Here is a 21,945-nt window from a genome sequence, read left to right on the forward strand (position 1 = left end):
ACATATTCGGAAAGTCTTGCTCAAGTGGGCGGCGGGCTGTGTTTACTTTAATAAGCTCTGTTCTTTGTTTCTCTGTGTAATGTGATTATTTTTTATTCACCCATAAAACATAATATATTTTATACACAAATAAAATTTGAAAATCAAGATTTTATGAACGATGCGGGACTCGAACCCACGACCTCCGGCGTTCTGTGCCGGTGGTCTAACCAACTGAGCCAACCGTTCGTGTGACGTATCGTCGTAAAATCTTGTATGCTTTGTTCAACTCTCAGGTTGTAGCTTCATCTACAGGATCTACTTTACATTTGATAACCTACTCAACCCCAATATTTGCATATTAGGAAATTGTCTTGAGATGTCGCTCTTGTAAATCTTAACAATTTGTTATATTTTTAAAGTAATAAAGATAACCCTCACTTTTAGGATTAATACACAAGTATAATTTGAAAAAAAAATTTTATGAACGATGTGGGACTCGAACCCACGACGTCCGGCGTTCCGTGCCGGTGCTCTAACCAACTGAGCCAACCGTTCGAGTAACGGATCGTTATAAAATCTTGTATGCTTTATTCAACTCTCAGGGTCGGAGGTCGTGGGTTCGAGTACCGCATCGTTCATAAAATTTTGTTTTTCAAATTTTATTTGTGTACAAATCCTAGAAGTGAGGGTTATCACTTTAAAAACATAAAATATTGTTAATGTGTTTGATTTTCATTTAATTTGCAGTGGAAGGCTCCTTTGCACAGGATGCTGGCTAGATTATGGGTACCACAATGGGGCCTATTTCGGCCATGAAGCAGAAATGTGTAAGTGTTTCGGTCTGAAGGGTACTGAGCTAGTGTCTTCATCTTATGTCTCAAGTTGACGAGCGCAATTGTAGTGTCGCTAAGCATTTTTGGTTTTCTCAAGAATCCTGAGCGGCACTGCATTGTAATAAGCAGGGCGTATCAATTACCATCAGCTGGGCATCCTTCTCGTCCCGTCTTACTGTCATAAAAAATATACTGTTACTTTAACATAGCTCCTGTATAGCCCTAGAAAGGTCGTAAATGTATAGTTGTGGGGCAAAACAGTGTGTTGTACATAGAATGGAAGTATTTCTTGATTCTGAGAATGGATGTTATCAATTCCGCCAATTGAAACGTATATTCGTTCCGGCACTTACAATGCTCCTTTGACCTGTGGTAAAATTGGGAAGATCAGAACTGCTGATCAAAGTAATTCTTAAAGATTCTCACAGAGTATTTTTTGCACTCTATTTCATCTCAGGATCTGGTATGCTCTATAAATTTCGAAGGTAGATAAATCATAATGAATTCACTAAACTTCTAACAACATTAATTGTTATTGAGCCATCGAATAATAAATAACTTTGTTCAACAACTCCGTAGCTTAATTCAAAACAGAAACCAATACAACTTTATTAATTGTTATTAGCAGCTCAGTTATGAACAAGCAATTTCATCACTTCAGTTCATAAGCAACTATTAAATTTAGAACATTCATTTTTGTACCTGCAAGTTAATAGGAAGTTAAATTTGATCGAAAGATAATATTATGTTTATTTTGATTAAAATGTTTATTTATTTTATATCCAAACCAATGAAAAATATTGAAGTTTTTGCTTTTGATATGAAACTAATAGGGAGAGAAGGAAGAGAGCTTCGGTGATGGTAGAACCACTGGTTCTCATCATGGTTTGATTCTCGACCTACAATGTGTTTTCACCACCTTAACAACACTCTTCTCAGCACATACCATCAGATGACTCGTATGTTTGTTTGTTTGTAGTAGTTGCCTTTCCTCTTCCATAAATAAAAACAGCTTATTACGTAAATTACTTAAATTTTTATTTATAAAAAATTAATAAACGTTCACAAAAATCGTCACCTTTTTGCTCTTAATGGTGATTTTCATTATTATAACACTAGATATAAGGTATTGTGTGTAACTGATTCTAGTAGGCTTCATAAGATATATAATAGGTTTAAGGGTAAATGTATAAATTTTTATAATAAAGTCCCAGCCACTGTTCAGGCATTTTCTATAAATAAATTTAAATTTTTTACTAAAAAATCGCTGTGTCGTAAATCCTACTACTCCACAGCTGAATAAATATGATTGTTTTATAGCAATAGCAATGACAGTACAATATTGTATATTTTATAAAAAAGAGCGCAAAAAAAGAATGTGTTTCTTGCGGCGCTTCACCTCTTTCATAGCGCTATTTATTTCCGAAGTGGTAGTAGTATCTAGTGTATTAGAACTGACATCAAAAAGAATTCTAAAGGAATAAATTTTGAGAAAATGCCTTTTATGCCTTTTATTTAATCACATCAACAAACAGCAGCCGAATTCCACCACCAGAAATTAACGTTAAAATATTCCACCCGCATCATGTCATAGCATTCTTCAACAGCCGAAATAGTAGATTGTTAACCAAGGGTCAAAAGAATCAATTACCCGTGTTAAACACTTTACTTTTCATTTCGAATATGAGGAAAATAAAACTAGTTGTTTATCTAAACTATTTATTGATAATACGAGTATATCATAATATTACCTAGTAGTACCTATTTAAAATTAATTGTCAAATTAGGACAATTTATGTCGACCTTTTAAATTTTAAATATGGAACTCACGGCGTAATTGTTTCATCGCATTGTTTTTAATTAGTTGTTTTTTACATAAATATCTTCACAGCTGAAAGCAGTTCTATCTTTGAAGTTCATTCCGGCCCTTAGGTGGGAAGTAATTTGTATGAGTTTTTCCCTCTCTATGGAGGGAAGCAGCATTTTCCACCCAATAATCAGATCAAGACAACATTACTTTCCGAGTATGAGAAATGAAAAACTTATTGCCCCACACAACCATTATGTGGAATCAATTACCTGCTGCTGTCTTACCGAACCGATTCGACTTAGGGATTTTCAAGATTACATAACATACTCCCAACTTAAAGGCTGGCAACGCATCTATTGAACCATGGTGTTGCGGATGTCCATGAGCGGTTGCCTCACTTCTTCCCATCACGTGAATCCGTGCCTCTGTCCGTTTTCTCCCACTTGCAATATAAAAACGTAGTGTGTAAAATAAGTTAAATTACAAATTTGTTGTGTTGAAAATATGACTCATTTAAAATAAAGTTTAAAATACCTTTAGGTTCTGCCTTTTTGCAGAAGAAAAACTATATGCCAACGAAAAAGATTTTATTGTAGCCGGTTTGAAAAGTACAGAAACTTTATAGATTGCGGATGGTGAAAAAGTTTCTTCGTATTTTACACAAGAACTCAAGATTGTTTTTTAAAGTTTTGTACATTTTATCAACCTATGCCATTTTATTGGATGACTTTTTTGCCATCTTGCAAGTACTGACATGATTCCGTTGCTGTAGTATTTTAGGACTCAGAAGTCATCAGAATCAAATTACGCGACAAGGAGGTAGTTTTGGCAGTCCTCTTTTGATGTCAACCTCATACTGCCTAAAGAATTCTGCGGAGACTGAAACAGGTGGGAATCTGAAGTCAGGGCTATAAGGCGGATGCATCAACACCTCCCAGCCAAACACTGCTAATTTATGAATTAAAAAATAAATAAAAATATATAGTTAGACTCATGAGATTTCCCCATCCAACAAGTGTGTTGGATGGGGAAATCTCATGAGTTCCAATGATCGTATCGACATGAAACTACCACCATTCGATGGAAATTTATCCTAGATGTTTTATGGCTAATTACTTTTTTATTGTATTTGTAATAGATGATTAAAATTTTATTTATTTCGTTTTAAAATTTGCCCAGCGAAGCGGGCGGGAACGGCTACTACTTGTATATCTGTAGCTATACAGCTGACGTATTGTGCAACATTAGTGCTGATAGTTTTTGTTTGATTAATTTATAATTGAAAATATGTATATTTAAAAATAAATTGAAATTAATAATTTAATCAATTTTAAATATTACGAAATTTCAAAAATAAACACTAGAAGCTATAAGTTTTCACTTATATCAGCAACTGCCAATTTTTTTTTATTTCACTTTTTTAATGTCATTAATACCCAGCCCGAGAGATTTTATTATAAGTTTATACATAATGTGAAATCATGATATGCGATAATACTTTATCCCCGACCTATTTAAATTCCGTTTCGGAGAGAAAACAAATATAATAAAAAGGTTTACAGAATGAAAGCAAATTAATGTCTGATAAAAATCGAGGAAAGTTATCGATGTCGATACAAAAGGGCTTAACTGGTAATTGAAATCAGTTTGAAAGAATAATGACTACGTGATGAGATAGATCACGAAATAAATTTTAAAGCCGATTGTCGCTGTTTTTAATTATATCAATTCATTTCAACTTTTGCTCATGGATTAAATATCGTTTTATTTTCGATTGTAACAACACTTTTAATTAAATTCTCGTAACCATTTCTTGAAATTCGTAAGAACTAATTGGAAATGGTAGGAGAACAAAGGATCGAATCGATAGATATTGTTCAACAAAATTAGACTAGGGTTTGTTTGACTGACTGGACTCGAACTGTCTTATTAAGGCGACACTAAATGCCGCTGCCGGACCGCCATCTATGTAACAAAGCCAATATTTGCAAAATTCTTGCGTGTCAAAGGGTTTATATGCTTACAATCCTCGTTATTTACTACTAATTTGAATAAATGAACCTACACAAAAAATACAAGCTACAAGAATAACTTTTCTGCGAGAAGTTCCAAAAAAATGCGTCACGCTATGCCAAAAAATTTGTTTAACATCAAAGAAAAATGGTAGTTCAAAAAGGCTCGGCAGTGTTAACTAAAACCAACAGCAAGCATGTGTAACCTACAAATAAGACTTAAGTATATGTGTAACAGGATTAAGTAGTGTTCATAGCTCGAAATGCTATACAATCACCACAAAACTTGTCTAAAAACACCATGTTTGCGTGTTTTCTGCTTACTCTTCGCCTTAATAGACGCAATGAAATGTTACTCATATTTTAAAATTACTTCTCTGTGTCATGTACTTCTGTAGTGACATAGACTACTATTATTGTTGATCTTTAATAGTCGGCTGTGGTAGTGGCAAAGGTAAGATAAAGAGAAAATGTTTAAAATTTGGAATAACTTTATATCGTTTATTAATAAGTATAGCTATCAAAACAATTTGTTATATTTCAAAGTGATAACCCTAACTTCGGGGATTAATTACACAAATTAAATTTATAAGTAAAATTGATGAAGGATGCGGGACACGAAGCTCTCGCTTTCCGTACCTGTGCTCTTCCACTGAGCCAACCGTTCGAGTGACGTAAATTTAATTTGTGTAATGAATCCCAGAAGTGAAGGTATCATATCCAAAAAATAACAAATTGTTTATGCCTCTAATTGTTTCATGCATTGATCAAAAAAATTGTAAAAGAATTAATAACAGCACTGGCACCTCACTCACTAAGGAACTCCAACGTAAACCAGAATTGGGAGCGATAAATGTGAAGAACAGCTCATAGTCAATCTTGCAGTCTTTCGAAGGATTAATATAAGATGGATCAAGAAAATCTGAATACTAACATAATTATTATGTATCGAGCTTGACTTAAAAGTCTAATGGTGGATGGTAAGCCTCGGGCGGAACTATACCAATTGTGGGTACATTTTGGTCACCCGTGGACACCAATAGTGACACAGTGTCAGTGATACCGTGCTCGTCATCACCACCGGTGCCCCCCGCCCTGTCCAGCCGCGCACTACGAGCTCAAGTCCGCAGTAAGAGGTGGGACGTTATCGCGAACCCGCAACAGTCCAGGGGTGCTCAAACGGTCGTTCGCGAGTGCTTTTTGAGTCGATCTCGAGAAAAAAATCCGATATAGAACTATTCACAGATTTCTAAAACAAAATGTAATGAATAAACTACTGACATTTATTTGTTCCACAATAGTTAGTATAACCTCCTCATAACTTTCTTTTATGGAAATAATCCCCTGCTAGCGTCAAAAGGCGGCTTTATCAAAGGAAGGTCTATCGCTCGGTAGGTACTGTAACAAGGGGTTCTTATCCACATATAAGAACTCATTGTTATATGGTTGGCCGTCAAGTTAAAGATGGAACATTCTTTGATAATTCAAAATATTGACGCGGATGAAAAGACAATTGAATAACGAGATGAGATTAGGAAATGAAGTAAAGCAAGAACGGCCGGCCTTCGGCCCAATATAAAATATAATAATATGATGTATTAAGCTTTGAAATGAATACAATGAAATAGAAAGTATTACATGGAGTTAATTACAGCGATCCCGCGTGTGAGGGAGGACTCACGCGCTACAGTACCAACTCGTCAAAGAAAAGCTGCAAAACCAATTCGCAATTTTGAATCATTATGAGTTTTTTCATTGACATTTAGAGCAGACCTACCTTGACTAATTCATATTGTGCGCAAAACTAATATCTATATCACGATAGACGACAATCGTTCATCACACATACTTGCAGCCGCTCAGAGTCGATCGATCGTAGTCTAACAATTTTATCTAAATCACCAGCAGTTGAAGTTTGAACACCCCTGCTCTACACTCATCCTGATGAAGGACCTCCGAATGGTCCGAAACTAGTCGGTACCCACACCGATAGATCGTGGTATTAATAATAAAAAACTTAAAAATGTTTCACGTTTCAAGTTTTAATAATTTAATTATATCAATATCGTATACCTATCAATAGCAGCTGTGGCAGGCTCCTTTGCACAAGATGCGGGCTAGATTTTAGATACCACAACGGCGCTTATTTCTGCCGTGAAGCAGTAACGTGTAAGTATTACTGTATTTTGGTCTGAAGGGCGCCGTAGCTAGTGAAATAACTGGACAAATGAGACTTAACATCTTATGTCTCAAAGTGACGAGCGCAATTGTAGAGCCGATCAGAACTTTTGGCTTTTCAAGAATCCTGAGCGGCACTGCATTGTAATGGGCAGGGCGTATCAATTACCATCTGTAAAACGTCCTGCTCGTCTCGTCCCGTATTTTCATAAAAAATAAGGTGTAATCTAAAAACTTCTAACTCCCAAGTTTCTTGTGCAAAAATGGAAACCAAACAGCTGCAAAGACATTGACCAAGTAAATATTTTCCGACTACCTGGAGTTTTAGGACGCAGTACTCGCCTAATGAGTACGGAAGTGACGTAGAATTCTCTGCTTATTTAGTTTCAGTCGCATTCGCAAACAACAACTAACTTCGGGTTAGAAGTTTATACTTGTTAATTTTGTTTATTGGATTTACGTCATTCTTATCGGACTCGGAATGGACTGTTATAGTTACAGGCAGCTTTTTAATTATTAACTCTAACACTCTCTATTCGCGTTAAAGTAAAACTAAGTTGATACCAGTGGGAGGCTCCTTTGCACAGGATGCCTACTAGATTATGAGTACCACAACGGCGCCTATTTTTGAAGCAGTAATTTGTAAGCATTATTTTGTTTCGGTCTGCAGGGCGCCGTAACTAGTGAAATTACTGGGAAAATGAGACTAAACATCTTGTCTCGATAGTAACTATAATTGCTAACGCTCTCTAGAGATATTCCCCCTTATTCATAATGATCCACTAACTTAAAACGGCTACTACATAGTATTATTTTTCATTCTAACTTAGGTCAATAGAAGAAGAGAGAGTGAGAATTTGCAATGCTTTAAGTTAGCAGACTATTATGAATAAGGGGGATCATCTCTACAGATATCTAGATATAAGTAATTAAAAATAAAACAATGTAAAGATATAGTCCTTTATTACATTCTATACATACAGTACTGTGTAACAGAATCAACAGTTTGACGAACTAAATACATCAACATTACTATGAAGCAATAACAATTAATTGACGGAAACATACGGTGCTCTAAACAGAAATGCAATAATACAATAATCATATTGTTATCAGTCCTTACTTAAACGCTAGGGGAACTAAACCACATTTTTGACCGGAAAGATTTATGTCGACAATTATTTTAATCATTATTTACCTTCATCGAACAATAATTAACTGAACATAACTAATTTCAAATACTCGCTGCCCATTGGTTTTAATATGTGCAGTGTGTGCGCTTTCTTTCGCATTTACTTATACGGGATGGCGTAGTGATGTACCACTATCGAAAATACGAAGAGAAATAAAACGTATTAAATATGCGGTGAGTAGGTGTAACATACGTTCCGAACAAAATTCAATAAATGTATTATGGCGACATTATCTCAAAATGTGATTTTATTCAAAGTTTGGATGACTACGTGAGGTTCAGGTATCGAATAAATAAATAACTTGGTAACTTAGGCTGGCTATAGACTAACGACCCGACGCAAAACACAATCAATCGCGTATTCAACTCACAGCTGAGCCGTGATTTACAAAACAAGTATTTAACGAAGAATACACTCTACTGACTTTACATTTAAAGGATTAAGATTAAGAGAGACAGTACTCTATATTTTGAGACCATTGAAATCTAGCAAGAAGCCAAAAAAAAACTACGATTAACTGAGCTGGTAACTCAAGCTTTTTTTAAAATAAAATATTAACAATTTGTATCACTTCTATGTTAACATCAAAACATCGAAAGTTCGGAAATAATTTTTTAATGATCCATTCAATATACCTACATTTCGCTGTCCTCGATATAAATAGCAGCTTCGTATCAAAAACCTCTTTGGTGTCATTTTTGTATTGTGTACTAAAACGCTTTGTATAACTTGAGATAGTTGGAAATATTTTCACCCGAAATTGACTGTAGAAAGAGGTAAGGAAGGCGAAAATCATTTGGTTTTTTGTTTAAGTATTTAACGCTGAGACGTAGATACCTTCTATGTACATTTAGCAAATAGGTAATATTAACACGTAAGTCTGGCGAGTGTAAACGCCTTTAAAAAAACAACGTATTTATGGAGGAGACTAGACTGCATTTCCGGGACTGTGTACGTTACCATTGACACTCAGTGGAATCGTGTTGAACTCGTCTTCTAGGTCTTCAGTTTTCCTGGAATAAAGATAAATAATGGTTTAAAGTTTGCTATTCATTTTTTCTTACAAAATAGGTTTAAGTTACATAAAATAATACTAGCTGCACCTAGCAACAAAACATAATACGGACGATGTACGGCCTAAATAATTTCAGCTTAGCTTCCTAAAATAAGACGGAAGTAAATGTTAAAAGCAACGGTAGTGTCACGATATTACAGTCTTCTTTCCTTTCCAACTTTATGGAATTCAAGGAAAACTGTAATATAATAATAATAATAATAATGACGATCCCTATAGTCGAGTGGTTATTGACCCTGCCTATGGAGCTCTAGCTCAGGTCCCGGGTTCGAATCCCGGTAGGTGCAATCATATTTTATTTGATGAATATGGATGATTGTTTCCAAGTCGTGCATGTATTTATGCATGTTTAAGTAAGTATATTGCATTAAATATATCTTGCACCCATAGTACATGCTATGCCTAGTTTGGGGCGAGATAATTTGTTTAAGGGTGTTTCATGTTTTATTATTATTATTATCTGTAAAAACGACTGTCGACGGAATTGCATATCTCTGTATTTCATGAGTGCAACAGCCTTTAATAATAATCACAAACATAGCATAAAATCTATTTATTATAAACATAAGATACTAATGCAAAATAATTTATATTAACTGTAATATAAATTATTCACTGGAATAAAACACAGATATTTTATTTAAATTTAAATTTTGTACGTGTTTTAATGTTAGAACTTTGATAATTTCCCGCCATATATAAGCTAAAATAAATATATCAAGCTATTAATTCAAAATAATGCAAGTGGTGCTAAAAAGAACAGAATTACAGAGATTACCCTGCTTGTGCAATCTCTGCAATTCTGTTCGCCTAGTCTTTACCAGACACCTAAAAAGTTTCAATTTTATAGAAGAATACAGTTTTACAATTTAAAATTGGAATTGTGTTTCAAATATTCCATTGGTGAGAAATACTTCAGCGAAAGTAACCCTTTTAATTTTTGCCCTTGCTAGCACACCCTGCCACACGCTGAGTGTGAAGTGTGCTGCTGATTTTGCTATCTGATGTTGTTTAGGCTTGTGAACTTGAAAAAAAAATACCATCACCAATAATATTACAGCATATGATCCCATTTTTAGGACTTAATTGTTGCTGATACATATCTCATCAATATCTTGTATTACGACTGAGCCTGACGAAGACGCTCTGAGGATGGGTACAAATTGCAAACTGAATAACGTTTACGCTGTTTCGTAAAAAACATTTATTTCTATTTTTATTATATTTTATTGTACTATAGACACGTACTATGGATTACGACCACAGTGTGTTCGCAATAAAGTTATATTATTACTTCTGTTCTTCTGTTGCGTTCTTGACCAGATTCTCATATCATAATCAAGACTAATGAATTAACAAAACTTAAATGAATGCTATTTTTTTTTAACTTTTAAATTAACTGATTGACACACACTAATTAAAAATAAACGGATTACACTACAGCTATAGAGCTTTATGAAATAAGAATACCAAAAAAACCGGTAGAAAAAGGTACCTTACAAAAAATTGTGCATTTGAAAAATTTCTGAGTTTCTATTGAATATATTTTATTGAACTTAAACATTAGAAAGACTTGAAAATATATATAGTCTATACTCATGTATAGATTGTCAAGTCTTTCTTTTATTATTACGTCAAGTCTTTATTTTTATTACTAATCAATTAACTAAAGTATTGATAGCCTATGTGTCAGTACAACTATAATTATCTATAAATCATAAACGTTAGCAAAACTTGAAGTTCGCCCAAAAAATATCCTTCACTTCATCATAATTTAGAATAATTCCATAAAATAATTTAAAGGAAAACTGAATTTGTGAACAAAAGATATCTTAGTTGCACGAACTATCAATGCGTATGGGATGTTAAATTGAGGGTAATTGCATAAAGAATAGCGATTCAAAGAAAGAGTACAACATACGAACAAAGTTTCCCTCGAGTAACGAAGGCACTAGAAGTCTACGGAGCTCCAATTTCCTGAAGCAGCTCAGATCTTCACAGACAAAGGAACTCTTCAGTAAATACAAATTGAGGGTAATTGTTAAACTATTGCAAGTTCACATGGGGCGTTTGAATTACTGTGTGAGTCACGTTTGAGTGTCTGTTTCTGGATAATAATTGTTAAGACCAAAGAGGTGTCGATAGACTAATTGAATAAAACATATTTAACAACATAAACAGAATAGCGTTTCGTAACTTTCATAAGTCAAGAACTGATATTTAAGGAATCATAATTAAAGATTGATTACAATAGTATATTAATACAAAAATTATGAGTATTAAGGGCTTCACACACGGCAGCTATATAGACATTAAGTACATTACATTAATTAAGTACATTACATTCCGGGATGTATAGCTTTAAATTATCTTAATGTATCACAAACAGAACAGGTAATATAATGAATCTTTCCCTTCATTCGACTTTGTACTGAGATTTTTAAAGATGTATCGATATATAAATGTATATTTTCGTCTCGCTCTGTATCTTATGTGTGAAAATGTAGCTCTTAATAGTGAACTGAACTGAAAATAAAAGAAAGGCTATCGTCGACTGTGCAACTACGAATTCTGAAGTTCTTTGGTCACATCTCCAGAAATGATGGATCGATTTAGCGGTTGATAGTGCAGGGCAAGGTGGAGGGGAAAAGAGCGAGAAGACGCTCACCCACGCGATGGACGGACCTTATCAAAACAGTGACCCAGAAACCTGTTGTGGAGTGCTCCCGCAATGCTGCAAACCATCAAAAGTGGAGGAGCATCGCGAGGGAGGCAGTGCGACCCATAACTGTGGAGACCAACGGCGACTAATGTTGCGTTATCTTGGTAACCACGACCACTCTGACAAGAGTGAACGATTGAGAAGAAGAAGAAGAACTGATTGGTTAAGTGAGTAATCTATCACACGTCATATTCGTTCAATTTTACGTCAAATATCACTTGTCAAACGTCATTACAGATTGTCATTTATGATTTTGTTGAATTTTGAGCGTTTATTTCACTGTTTAGGGCCCGCTGTTTGTTTATTTTTGAAACTAGAAAGCTTCTGGAAATAGTATAATACAGTTTTTGTTATTTAGTGGTTACCTGTGTGAATATTATTATTATGGATAAAATTAAAAGAGAGAGAAGTGCATACTTTACTCGAGATTTGAAAACTGATTAAATAGAGATATGGTGATATCAAAATCAAATCAAATCAAAATAATTCATGTAAGTCACGGAAATGACTATGAAATTTTGAATGTCAAATATCTTGAAATTTAAATATACGCATACTTGGTATTTGTTCCATGGAAGAATAATCTAACTCGCCAAATTGATGATCAATCAAATCGAATAAATCCATATCTATTAATTAATTTTTATGCTACCTATGAAATTCGTTGAAAGATGCATAAAACAACAACTGATAATAATAGTAGGCACAAAATATGTATAATGCAACTGTCAAGTAACCGTGCTAATTGGCAATTGCGGCAAGTTACTTACGGGACAGTTAATCTTAAGATTATGGTTACTTTAAGGTCGTGAACTTCGCATGTTGTGTTACTATTGACTTTACTCAGTGATTAGCTTACTTGATAGTTTACTTAAAGGTGGTGAAAGAGGGTCTAAGACTTAGACTAAGCCGAAAGGCAAGCTAATCACCACAATCCATGGTGGTGCGACGGCCGCGTAAAGACTGAACCAGAGACTTATAATATACTAAAGACTAACAAAGCGTGCGAGAGAAACACTCTAACGTAGATACAGCAAGATGGAAAAAAAGCGAAACTATTGTTGCTGTAACCGATTTTGATCGACAAGTCGGAAACAGTCAGCCACAATTGGAGTTAGCTCCTTAGTATAATGAATATCAAAGCACTAGCTAATGCACACATTGACAAATCAAAATTGGTCACACATTTTCGCACTGTCACGTCGTTTATACGATAGTATATTTTAAGTCTATGGATGGGAATGACGCCATCACGCTGATAGGTCCAATCGAACTGCCAAGGACCGACGTCCTTGGCAGTTCGGTGTACTTTGTTGCTATGTCTTGTTTTTCTAGATCACCAAAGACTATTTTTATAAGAAGTATTTTGCGCTATTGTATTTTAAGCGTGTTCTCCGATTGAATTACATCTATTTATTTTGCACCTTTTCCAATACTGGACATATCTGGTTTGAGGAAGTACCTTTCCTTCTCCGATTTAATTTATAAATTAGAGTGTACATTTGTAATGTGAATATAACATATTATTACTAAAAGTTGTTGTTAATTCACATTATCATTATCTCATATTATTATTACTCCGACACAAAAGTCTACGCATAAATAATAGAAAGTATTTTTCAAGTACATAAATAATAATATAATTAATAAAACTGGAATTAAAGCGTAAATGTAGAGTTTTGGCCAACGTAAATATGATGAACTATCTAATGATCTATGATCTATGAATCTATAGACAGGTGAAGCCCATGAGAACTTTTACGGGAAGTTGAATGTAAGATTTCTTCACCTTCTTCACGTTTTTCTAGTAGCAGTACTAGAGAAATACTTCATATCGACTAACGGCCGTTTCCAATAACGTTTCTCTAGTTACGAATAAATTGCTGTCACCGTTTAAGGCTACACTAAATGCCAGCGACCTTGAGCGATATGAGTTCACGGCTGCCGGCCCGCCATCTATGTAACAAAGCCAATATTTTCAAAATTATTGCGTGGAAAACAGTTTATATGCTTACTAAAAAGTACAAGCTATAAGAATAACTTTTCTGAGAGAAGTACCAAAAAAATGCGTCACGCCATGCCAAAAAACTTGTTTAACTTCAAAGAAAAGTGGTAGTTCAAAAAGGCTCGACATTGTTAACTATAACCAACAGCAAGCATTAGCAACCTACAAATAAGACTTAAGGATATGTGTAACAGGATTAAGTAGTGGTCATAACTCGAAATGCTACACTTTCACCACAAAACTTGTCTAAAAACACCATGTTTGCGTGTTTTCTGCTTAATCTTCGCCTTAACGACAAGATCTTTTATGGTTTATTGCACAAGTTAATAAAGTAGTTACCACATCCGCACGAATGTTAGGATTTCTAAAACGAAACTCGAATTGTTTCGGCTCCAAAACGAAAACAATTCTATATAACGCTCTAGTGCGCAGTCATATCGAATATGGTAGTATTATATGGAATCCCCTATATACGATCCATTCGCAACGCACCGAGAGTATCCAAAGAGCATTCACACGACACCTTGCATACATTAGTACTGGATTCTCTCATAGACACCCGTACCATCAGCGCCTCAGGAAATTTAATATGATTTCATTGCTCGATCGGAGATCTCTTTCCGGAGTAATATTTTTGTACAAACTCTTAAACGGTCAAATACAATGTAGTAACCTCTTGCAGAATATTAACCTTGCTGTCCCATATTTATTCCCAAGGTTCAAAATCAAGAGAATCTTCCAAGTTCCTTCTGTAAAAACCAACCTTGGAGTTCAGGCGCCTCTCGCTCGAATTCTTCGCGAGTACAATAAGTTAAACGATACCAATTCAGAACTTGATATATTCGGTGGTGGGCTGGTCAGGTTTAAAGAAAGTGTTGTTAAACACTTAGCTCGTACTCAATCGCATTTGTCAAATAAGTAGTTTTTCTTTTTATTCGTCTTCATTATTTTCATTATTTTAATTTGTTAAAGTTATAATTTGTACATTCATTTTTAATTTTTTTGTTTTTATTATAGTTTAGATAGTATTAGTTCTATTTTTCAGAAGGAAGGGAGTATTTTTTGTAATTTTTATGTTCACCATAATTGTCGTATACTTTAGAACTACTAATTGTAACATTAGATTAAGAAAATTGTATTGTATTTGATGTGGTGTGCTTTAATAAATAAATAAATAAATAAAGACTTATCTACCAATAGTTATGTCCAATATAGGGTTAGATGTTAGACGATAGATTTTTTAAATGTAAGTTAGCGTATAAGGATAGGTTTGTCTACCTCTAGAAAGTTAAACTAAGGATATATAGCTTATTGAAAACGGCCGTAAATGAAAAAATAACTCTATATACAGCAATAAAATTGTCTCAAAATTATCAATTAAATCCTAAAACAGAACAAGTTTCCTTAACGGCCACGTAAGTAATATCGAATTCATCTGACACATTTTGAAATGAAAACGTATAAATGTAGTTAATAACTAATATGATTAAATACGTACAAATATATTTCCATTTTAAAACAGAATAGGTTGTAGCACCTTCCTAGCCAAAATGAGAAATAATTATCTTTGACAAACTGGATCAACAACTCCTGATTAAATTTCATTCCTTTTCTTAAATAAACCAAGTATGTAACGCAGATAGAAATAAACTGACATGATAATAAAATATAGCGTACTTGTAAGAAAAGAGATTAGGCAAGAAACCCATACGTAACGTGCTCATTATACAACCAAAATATGGAATGAGCTTACAGTACGATGTTTCTACGACGTGCAGTGTCTACGACATGGGTACCTTTAAAAAAAGAGCGTAAATCTTTCTAAAAGGCCGGCAACGCTCCTGTGAACCTCTGGTGTTGAGAGAAGGGGTTGAGTGTGGGGGCGGTGATCATTTAACATCAGGTGACCCGTACGGTCGTTCGTCCTCTTCTTCCATTAAAAAAAAATCTAACATTCCTGTCATTCCTCTGGTGTAGCAAAAGAATGAGGATGGTGGTGGTGGTGATCACTTACATTAGGTGACCAGATCATTCGTCTGTCCTACACTTCCATAAACAAAAAAAAATATACAGTAAAGTGTATCTTTCACAACATGCTATGTTCTACGGCGATCCCATAATCAGTAAACTCAAAGAAAAAGTATTGAGTTTTCTTCCTGAACTTCTCGGTTATAATCCCGGCAAACTGTTACAAGAAAAAACTGAGGGTATTTCTCAAAGTCAGAAACTACGCAATTCTTGTTGCGAATAAGGAAAGTATAACAAAGATTAGTTGAGCCATGAGGCGATCGAAACTTCATTAATAACTTAACTCTTATCTATTAACAATCTAGCTTTTTCATGTAATATTGTACAATTTGTATTGTTTAGACATAGAGTATAAAAAATTGTATTTGTAACAATCCTAAATTTATTATCTCTTGACTAAAGCTCTGTTCAAACTGAGACGAAAAACGCGCGGGACGCGGTTACGCGTTTTAGAGTAATTCGCTCGCTCGCTTAGCTTCTCAACTGACGCGAGTTCCCGCGTGTCATTTTTGGTTCTTCAGTAGAGAAACATCAAATAATGTTTTAATGCTCATATGCTGAAATGTAATATTACACCTTTTTGTGTCTGTTCAAAATTTGACTTAGATTTGCAACTATGATTGGGTCGATACCTGCAAAGATATCTGCATTAGTATTTAAGAAATCATATTGGTGAAATAAATAAATATAAAATCATACCTTAATTTTTTCTAGTACCATAAGTGCTAATATGGTGTTAATAGATATATTTTATTTTGATCAAGTTAGTGCTTTAAAACTATACATAATAGTTTGAAATATACCAATGTTATGATTTAAAATAAGTAGAAGTTAAAAAAATACTAAATAAACACGCTTTTTATAGAAAACCGAACTAAAAAATTTAAATTTAAAATTAACATCAATTCCTGTCTTATAGACGATTGATGAAAGTTAAATAAGTTATCAAAAAACTTATTTTGCAAACTGAAAAATGAAATAATTTTATCAAATTTATGTATTGTCATCGGTCCTCGATAAATCTACGAAGTTTGAACTAAATCTGTTCCTTTATAGTGGGTCAAAATCGCGCCCGAGTGAGTCAGTTAAAAACAAATATACATATAGGTGATTCTAATAAAAAACGTGTAATAACTGAGTTTTGTAAATCACTCACAAAAAATAATGATCAGTTGATTGAAAGATACGTACCGTTTTCTGTATTTATAAATGACAAGGACGATGAATGCGTTGCCAATAAAGAGGACCGCTATCAGGAGCGAGGGGATGACGATGTCTGCGAACAAACACATAAAATATTACGACCTTTATCATCCCCATTGAGAAGTTTGATGACAGACACTTCAGATGTACTTACCAACTATTTATGATACTTAAGGCGTAACTGATATAAGAATGGGTATTTTTTATCAGAAGTAGCAACATTACCAACGAAAAAAGTAATAGTAAAGTCTAAGGAGAGACTAGTAAACACATTCTCGTTTGCTTGAATATTTAAAAAAAAATGTAGTAAGTTAATAACCTCGAAAATGTCGGCGGCGGTGATCACTTAACATAAGGTGTGTCGTTTGTGCTCCCCAAAAAAATCTATAAGTGTCATTTCCTTGACCTAATGATTCCATGAATAAAGTGATTTTGATTTGTTTTGATTTGATTTAAAATTAAAATAATTTATTGAAGTAGGCGTTACTTTACAGAAATCCATAATTATCCAAATGATTTGAGTTTTCTTTAGTGTTAATTCCGCCAATATTTGTCTTTAAACAATTCGACACGTGTTTCGCCTCTACACTCTCGTCTCAGTAGTCTCGTGCCAGATTTTGGCGTGTCAACACGTCCTGAGGATGCTTCGTGTAGAGGCGAACCACGTGTCGAATTGTTTAAAGAAAAATATTGGCGGAATTAACACTAAAGAAAACTCAAATTAATTGGTTAGTAAAATTAATAACAATATGTTATTATCTTATTTTACTTAGTTTATACGATTTGTAATATGTGTGAATCTGTACAAACGAATTCAGTTCTAATATAGTATCTATAAGTGTCATTTCCTTGACCAAGTGATTTTGATTTGATTTATAATAAAATTAATAACAATATTTTATTTTATTTCCAGTTAGAATCATGATGTCTATTCAGCCAAGCCACGAACAAGCAATAAATAATAATATTGAAAAACCGTCGCCATTGAATTATTTTACCAGGAGCGTACCGGTGATCAATCAAGGAGCGTTACCGACCAATTGTTACTCAGTGACGGCTCGTCAGTATGCGGGTGCTCCCAATATTTATCTTGCTCTCATTGACGCTCGTTATACTGAGGCAAAGCAAGTGTATTGGAAGAGGAATTCGACTCCTTCATTGTTGCTGCGGCCCACACTATTAATGACGCGTCTAAGACCTATTTGACCTAATTACTGAAGCTGATTTTAGCATCAACCTTAAATTTATATTAAAATACAAATAAAATTTGAAAAGAAAATATTATAAACGATGCGGGATACCTCTATTCGACTGAGCTAACCATTCGAGTGACTTATCGTCATAAAAATCTTTTATGTTTTGTTCAACTCTCAATCACTCACTCTTATATTGAAATATTTTTTCAGGATCAAACAGTAGCAGTCGAGATGACCAACTGGACCGTCAAAGTGGTCACCGCTGCCGACTTCCACCATGGCACCACACCCTCCAAACTTATAAGCCTAACAACTCAGATGATTAAATCAAATCAAAACAGTTTATTGAATGTACGTATTTCAAAATACACTTTTTCACGTCAAATAGTTACAAAATAACATTAGAAAAGTAAATAATAACAATATAAATTGTAATAAAATATGTCCATAGATGTCTGGCGGTTTTCACAGTTCGGTCTATGGAGGAACTTTCTTCCCCGTATAAACAAACTGTGGAATGAGCTTCCTTTGAGAGGAAACATCTAGGTCTTTTGCAGATTTAAGAATTCTTAAACCACATACAGTCATGATAACGTAAGCGAGACAGTCATAAGTGTGATAAAGACAACTGCAACTCCAACTCCAATTAAAAAACGTGAGTAAAACTAAATTATCAGGGTTTCGTTCTCTACAGTAATTTTCTCCTCAATAAATGAACCAATCGTAACAAATTATTGGAAACTGAATGGTAAGGAAATATTCTGTATCAGATTGGGTGTTTTCATTTTTTTGCTTATTTGCTATTTACTAGTGGGAGGCTCCTTTGCACTGGATGCCGAATTATGAGTACAACAACGGCGCCTATTTCTGCCGTGAAGCAGTTATGTGTTAGCATTATTGTGTTTCGGTCTGAATGGCGCCGTAGCTAATGAAATTACTGGGCAAATAAGACTAAACATCTTCTTAAGGTGACGACCACAATAGTAGTGCACAAGAACTTTTTGGTTTTTAAGGAATCTTGAGCGGATCTGCATTGTAATGGGCAGGGTGTATTAATTACGATCAGCTGAACGTCCTGCTCGTCTCGTCCCTTACTGTCATAAAAAAAATTGTCGGGTTTGTTTACTAGACATCTGTTTGAGGCCTATGTGATTAAGCAGTTTTAAACAATTTTTGAGTACTTACAAAAACAAAAATATGAAAAAAAAAACAAACACTTAAAGACCTATTGCTGTATTTTAATATTTTGATTGGTATAATTGCAGGTTATGGAAGAGGTTCCGCAGTTTGATATACTGAAATACACGATATTTATTCATTGTTTCATGTCACTGCTTACTTGTGGCCTAAAGGTCAACTGTGAGGCAATGAGGATGTAAATACTACGTAACAAGAAGCAGGACTGCTTAGTAAAAAATGAAATTTAATTTAGTATGAAACATACAGTGATTTGACATAAGTTTGAAATAGTTGTAATTACAGTCATGCGATTGGCGACGAAGTATAATCCGGCTAAGTTTAAAAGCGAACAGTTGCTTAAAACGTAGTGGATTTCGTCTATCTTCCTTTTTTTACAAGATTATAGCCGTCATCTGTCAATCTGTCAATGACTGTACGTTTCATACAATTGAGTGAATCGCTTTTTTCTTAGAAAGTTTTGCTGGCTGCTGTGAGGCGACATGTTGAACGCAGGTATGCCACTTCATATTTTAGATTTATTCATTTAATTCCTAAAACTCAACAAGCGCCTACATATCATACCAAATTTTTTTGTGTGTACTCGCTTTATATCTTGTACACAATGTTAACAAGTGTATCACCCACCTATCATCATATTTCCCTCGCTGTTCGCCAGCTTTGTGTCTTTATCGGTCCTTTCCGGTGTAGAGGTCGCGACGACAATTGATGTCTCTTCTGTAACAAATGGCCTCAATTTATTCTTGTTTATCTATAACGCATAATAGATTTTTTATGGCTTTATTAATAGATTCGACGAAATAAATAAATTAAATTAAATACGTCACTCCAATATGAACTTTAGCTTTCAAAATATTAATTTTCAAAGGAACATAGAATATACAATAATGAATAAGGAATTATTATGACACATACTTGGATTACCAATCATTGTTTAAATCGTCAAGGAGGTTGATAACAAAAGAGGTTTTTTTACATGAAACATATAATATAGACCATAATATAATATCTTAATATACAGGTTGTCCCAAAGTTATGGGACATGAAGGGAAAGTACCTTAAATATCGTAGATAGGGTATTTTACTGAAAGAAGACTTTATCTTATTTTAAAAAGTTAGTAATTCTGCATTCAAAGATTTTCTAAAAATTATATACTTGCCTCGTCTGGGACTCGAACCGACTTAAATGTAAAAAAAACACCCCTACTTATAATAATCTGAGTGCGACGTATGCTTATTAATACGTGAGCCAATGGCCTTGAGGAATCGAGCGGAGCTAGGTTACCTCTCTTGGACAAGACCGCCATACTTTTAATTCGAAATTAAAACCATTTTTAATTTATTGCAAATTTAATTCATTTTTTCTTACTAAACTAACAAAACTATGTCATGTTAAATAGTACAATTAACTAGATTGAATGATTACCAACTGTAAAAGTTAGGGGTAGTCTGGCGTTTTTTTTTTCGTGCTGCCCATTAAAGATAGAAATGTAAAGAAAAAAATGAATTTTCGTCTCATAATGTGTATATGTATATCTTTTTTTTTAATATAAGCCTTAAATAGACAGTCAAGAAATCATTTCAATTATGCGCCATTTTGGCGATTGCTTGGGATAGCGGTTTTAATTATTTTAATTTTAATTCGTCTACTTCTTATTATTTTTCGTGTTCATTCTTCTTCGTAGCCTTTTTTGACTCTTTTTTGACCCCCGAGCAATACATTATTATTAATGCACAGCTGATCGCGTTTATGTAAAGCTCTTTACAAAAAAAATGGAAGCCACATCGTTTAATCACCGTATTTCACCGCCCCTTTATTTCTGAATGATGGAACGTTGCCGCGTTAGAATTAGTCGTTGTAATAAACATCACACTTAAAAATTAACAAGCCTTTATATATATAGCCATATAGAAAATATGTGCAACGTATTATTGTAAATCACGTGTCGTATAGTTTTGTAGAAATCCTATTATTTATATATAATATTATTGAATTTCTTTTTTTAAATAAAATGCATTAATTCTCTTAAAATTTATTGAGTCAATCACATAATTATATAAGTGTATTTATTATCTATGGTCAATCACACTTAACATAAAAATTGAAAATTAAGGTGCTATTTCGATATTAAGTCAAATTAAGGTGAAAAAATAAATATTTCAAATCAAAAAATTATAGTGTGTTTGGGATATAAACAAATAACTTTTCACCAAATTTTGTGGAATTTTTTCATATAAATTTTGAGGTAAAAAGTGTGATACAAAACTTTATTTCATTACCTACAACACCTTTGCTATTTAACTTTTTTCCATAAGACTTGTCAGTTTTGCCGGAAATCGAGGTAACCGTTTTTTACCCGTAAAACCGTAAATTATTTTTATTTTATTTTTGTTATATTCTCTTCCTTTTCCAATAAGTTTCATCCTACTATTATTATTTTTATTACTTTTTACAATTTTCTAAGGCTTCAGCTTTTTTTATGTTTTGAATACAGATTATTTTACACATAA

The 21,945-nt window shown here is 33.8% G+C and overlaps 1 protein-coding gene and 1 non-coding gene across 2 annotated transcripts in view; both read right to left on the reverse strand.

The window, feature by feature from the left end:
• Positions 1-154: 154 nt before the first annotated feature.
• On the reverse strand, positions 155-228 carry Trnas-aga (transfer RNA serine (anticodon AGA)). Its single transcript has one exon. It is a non-coding gene; the product is annotated as a tRNA-Ser (tRNA).
• Positions 229-7,761: 7,533 nt separating this feature from the next.
• The window catches only part of LOC126979901 (uncharacterized), a 151,616-nt gene continuing 137,432 nt past the window's right edge, over positions 7,762-21,945 (reverse strand). Inside the window, exons 7-9 of the mRNA XM_050829487.1 lie at positions 20,062-20,151; positions 17,030-17,114; positions 7,762-9,021 (exon numbers count right to left, since the gene is read on the reverse strand). Of these exons, the coding sequence (XP_050685444.1) occupies positions 8,937-9,021; positions 17,030-17,114; positions 20,062-20,151 (260 nt within the window). The 3' untranslated portion in view covers positions 7,762-8,936. The remainder of the gene's footprint in view (positions 9,022-17,029; positions 17,115-20,061; positions 20,152-21,945) is intronic.

The sequence above is a fragment of the Leptidea sinapis genome, chromosome 4 (assembly GCF_905404315.1).
Source record: "Leptidea sinapis chromosome 4, ilLepSina1.1, whole genome shotgun sequence".
In the NCBI taxonomy this organism is placed as follows: Eukaryota; Metazoa; Arthropoda; class Insecta; order Lepidoptera; family Pieridae; genus Leptidea; species Leptidea sinapis.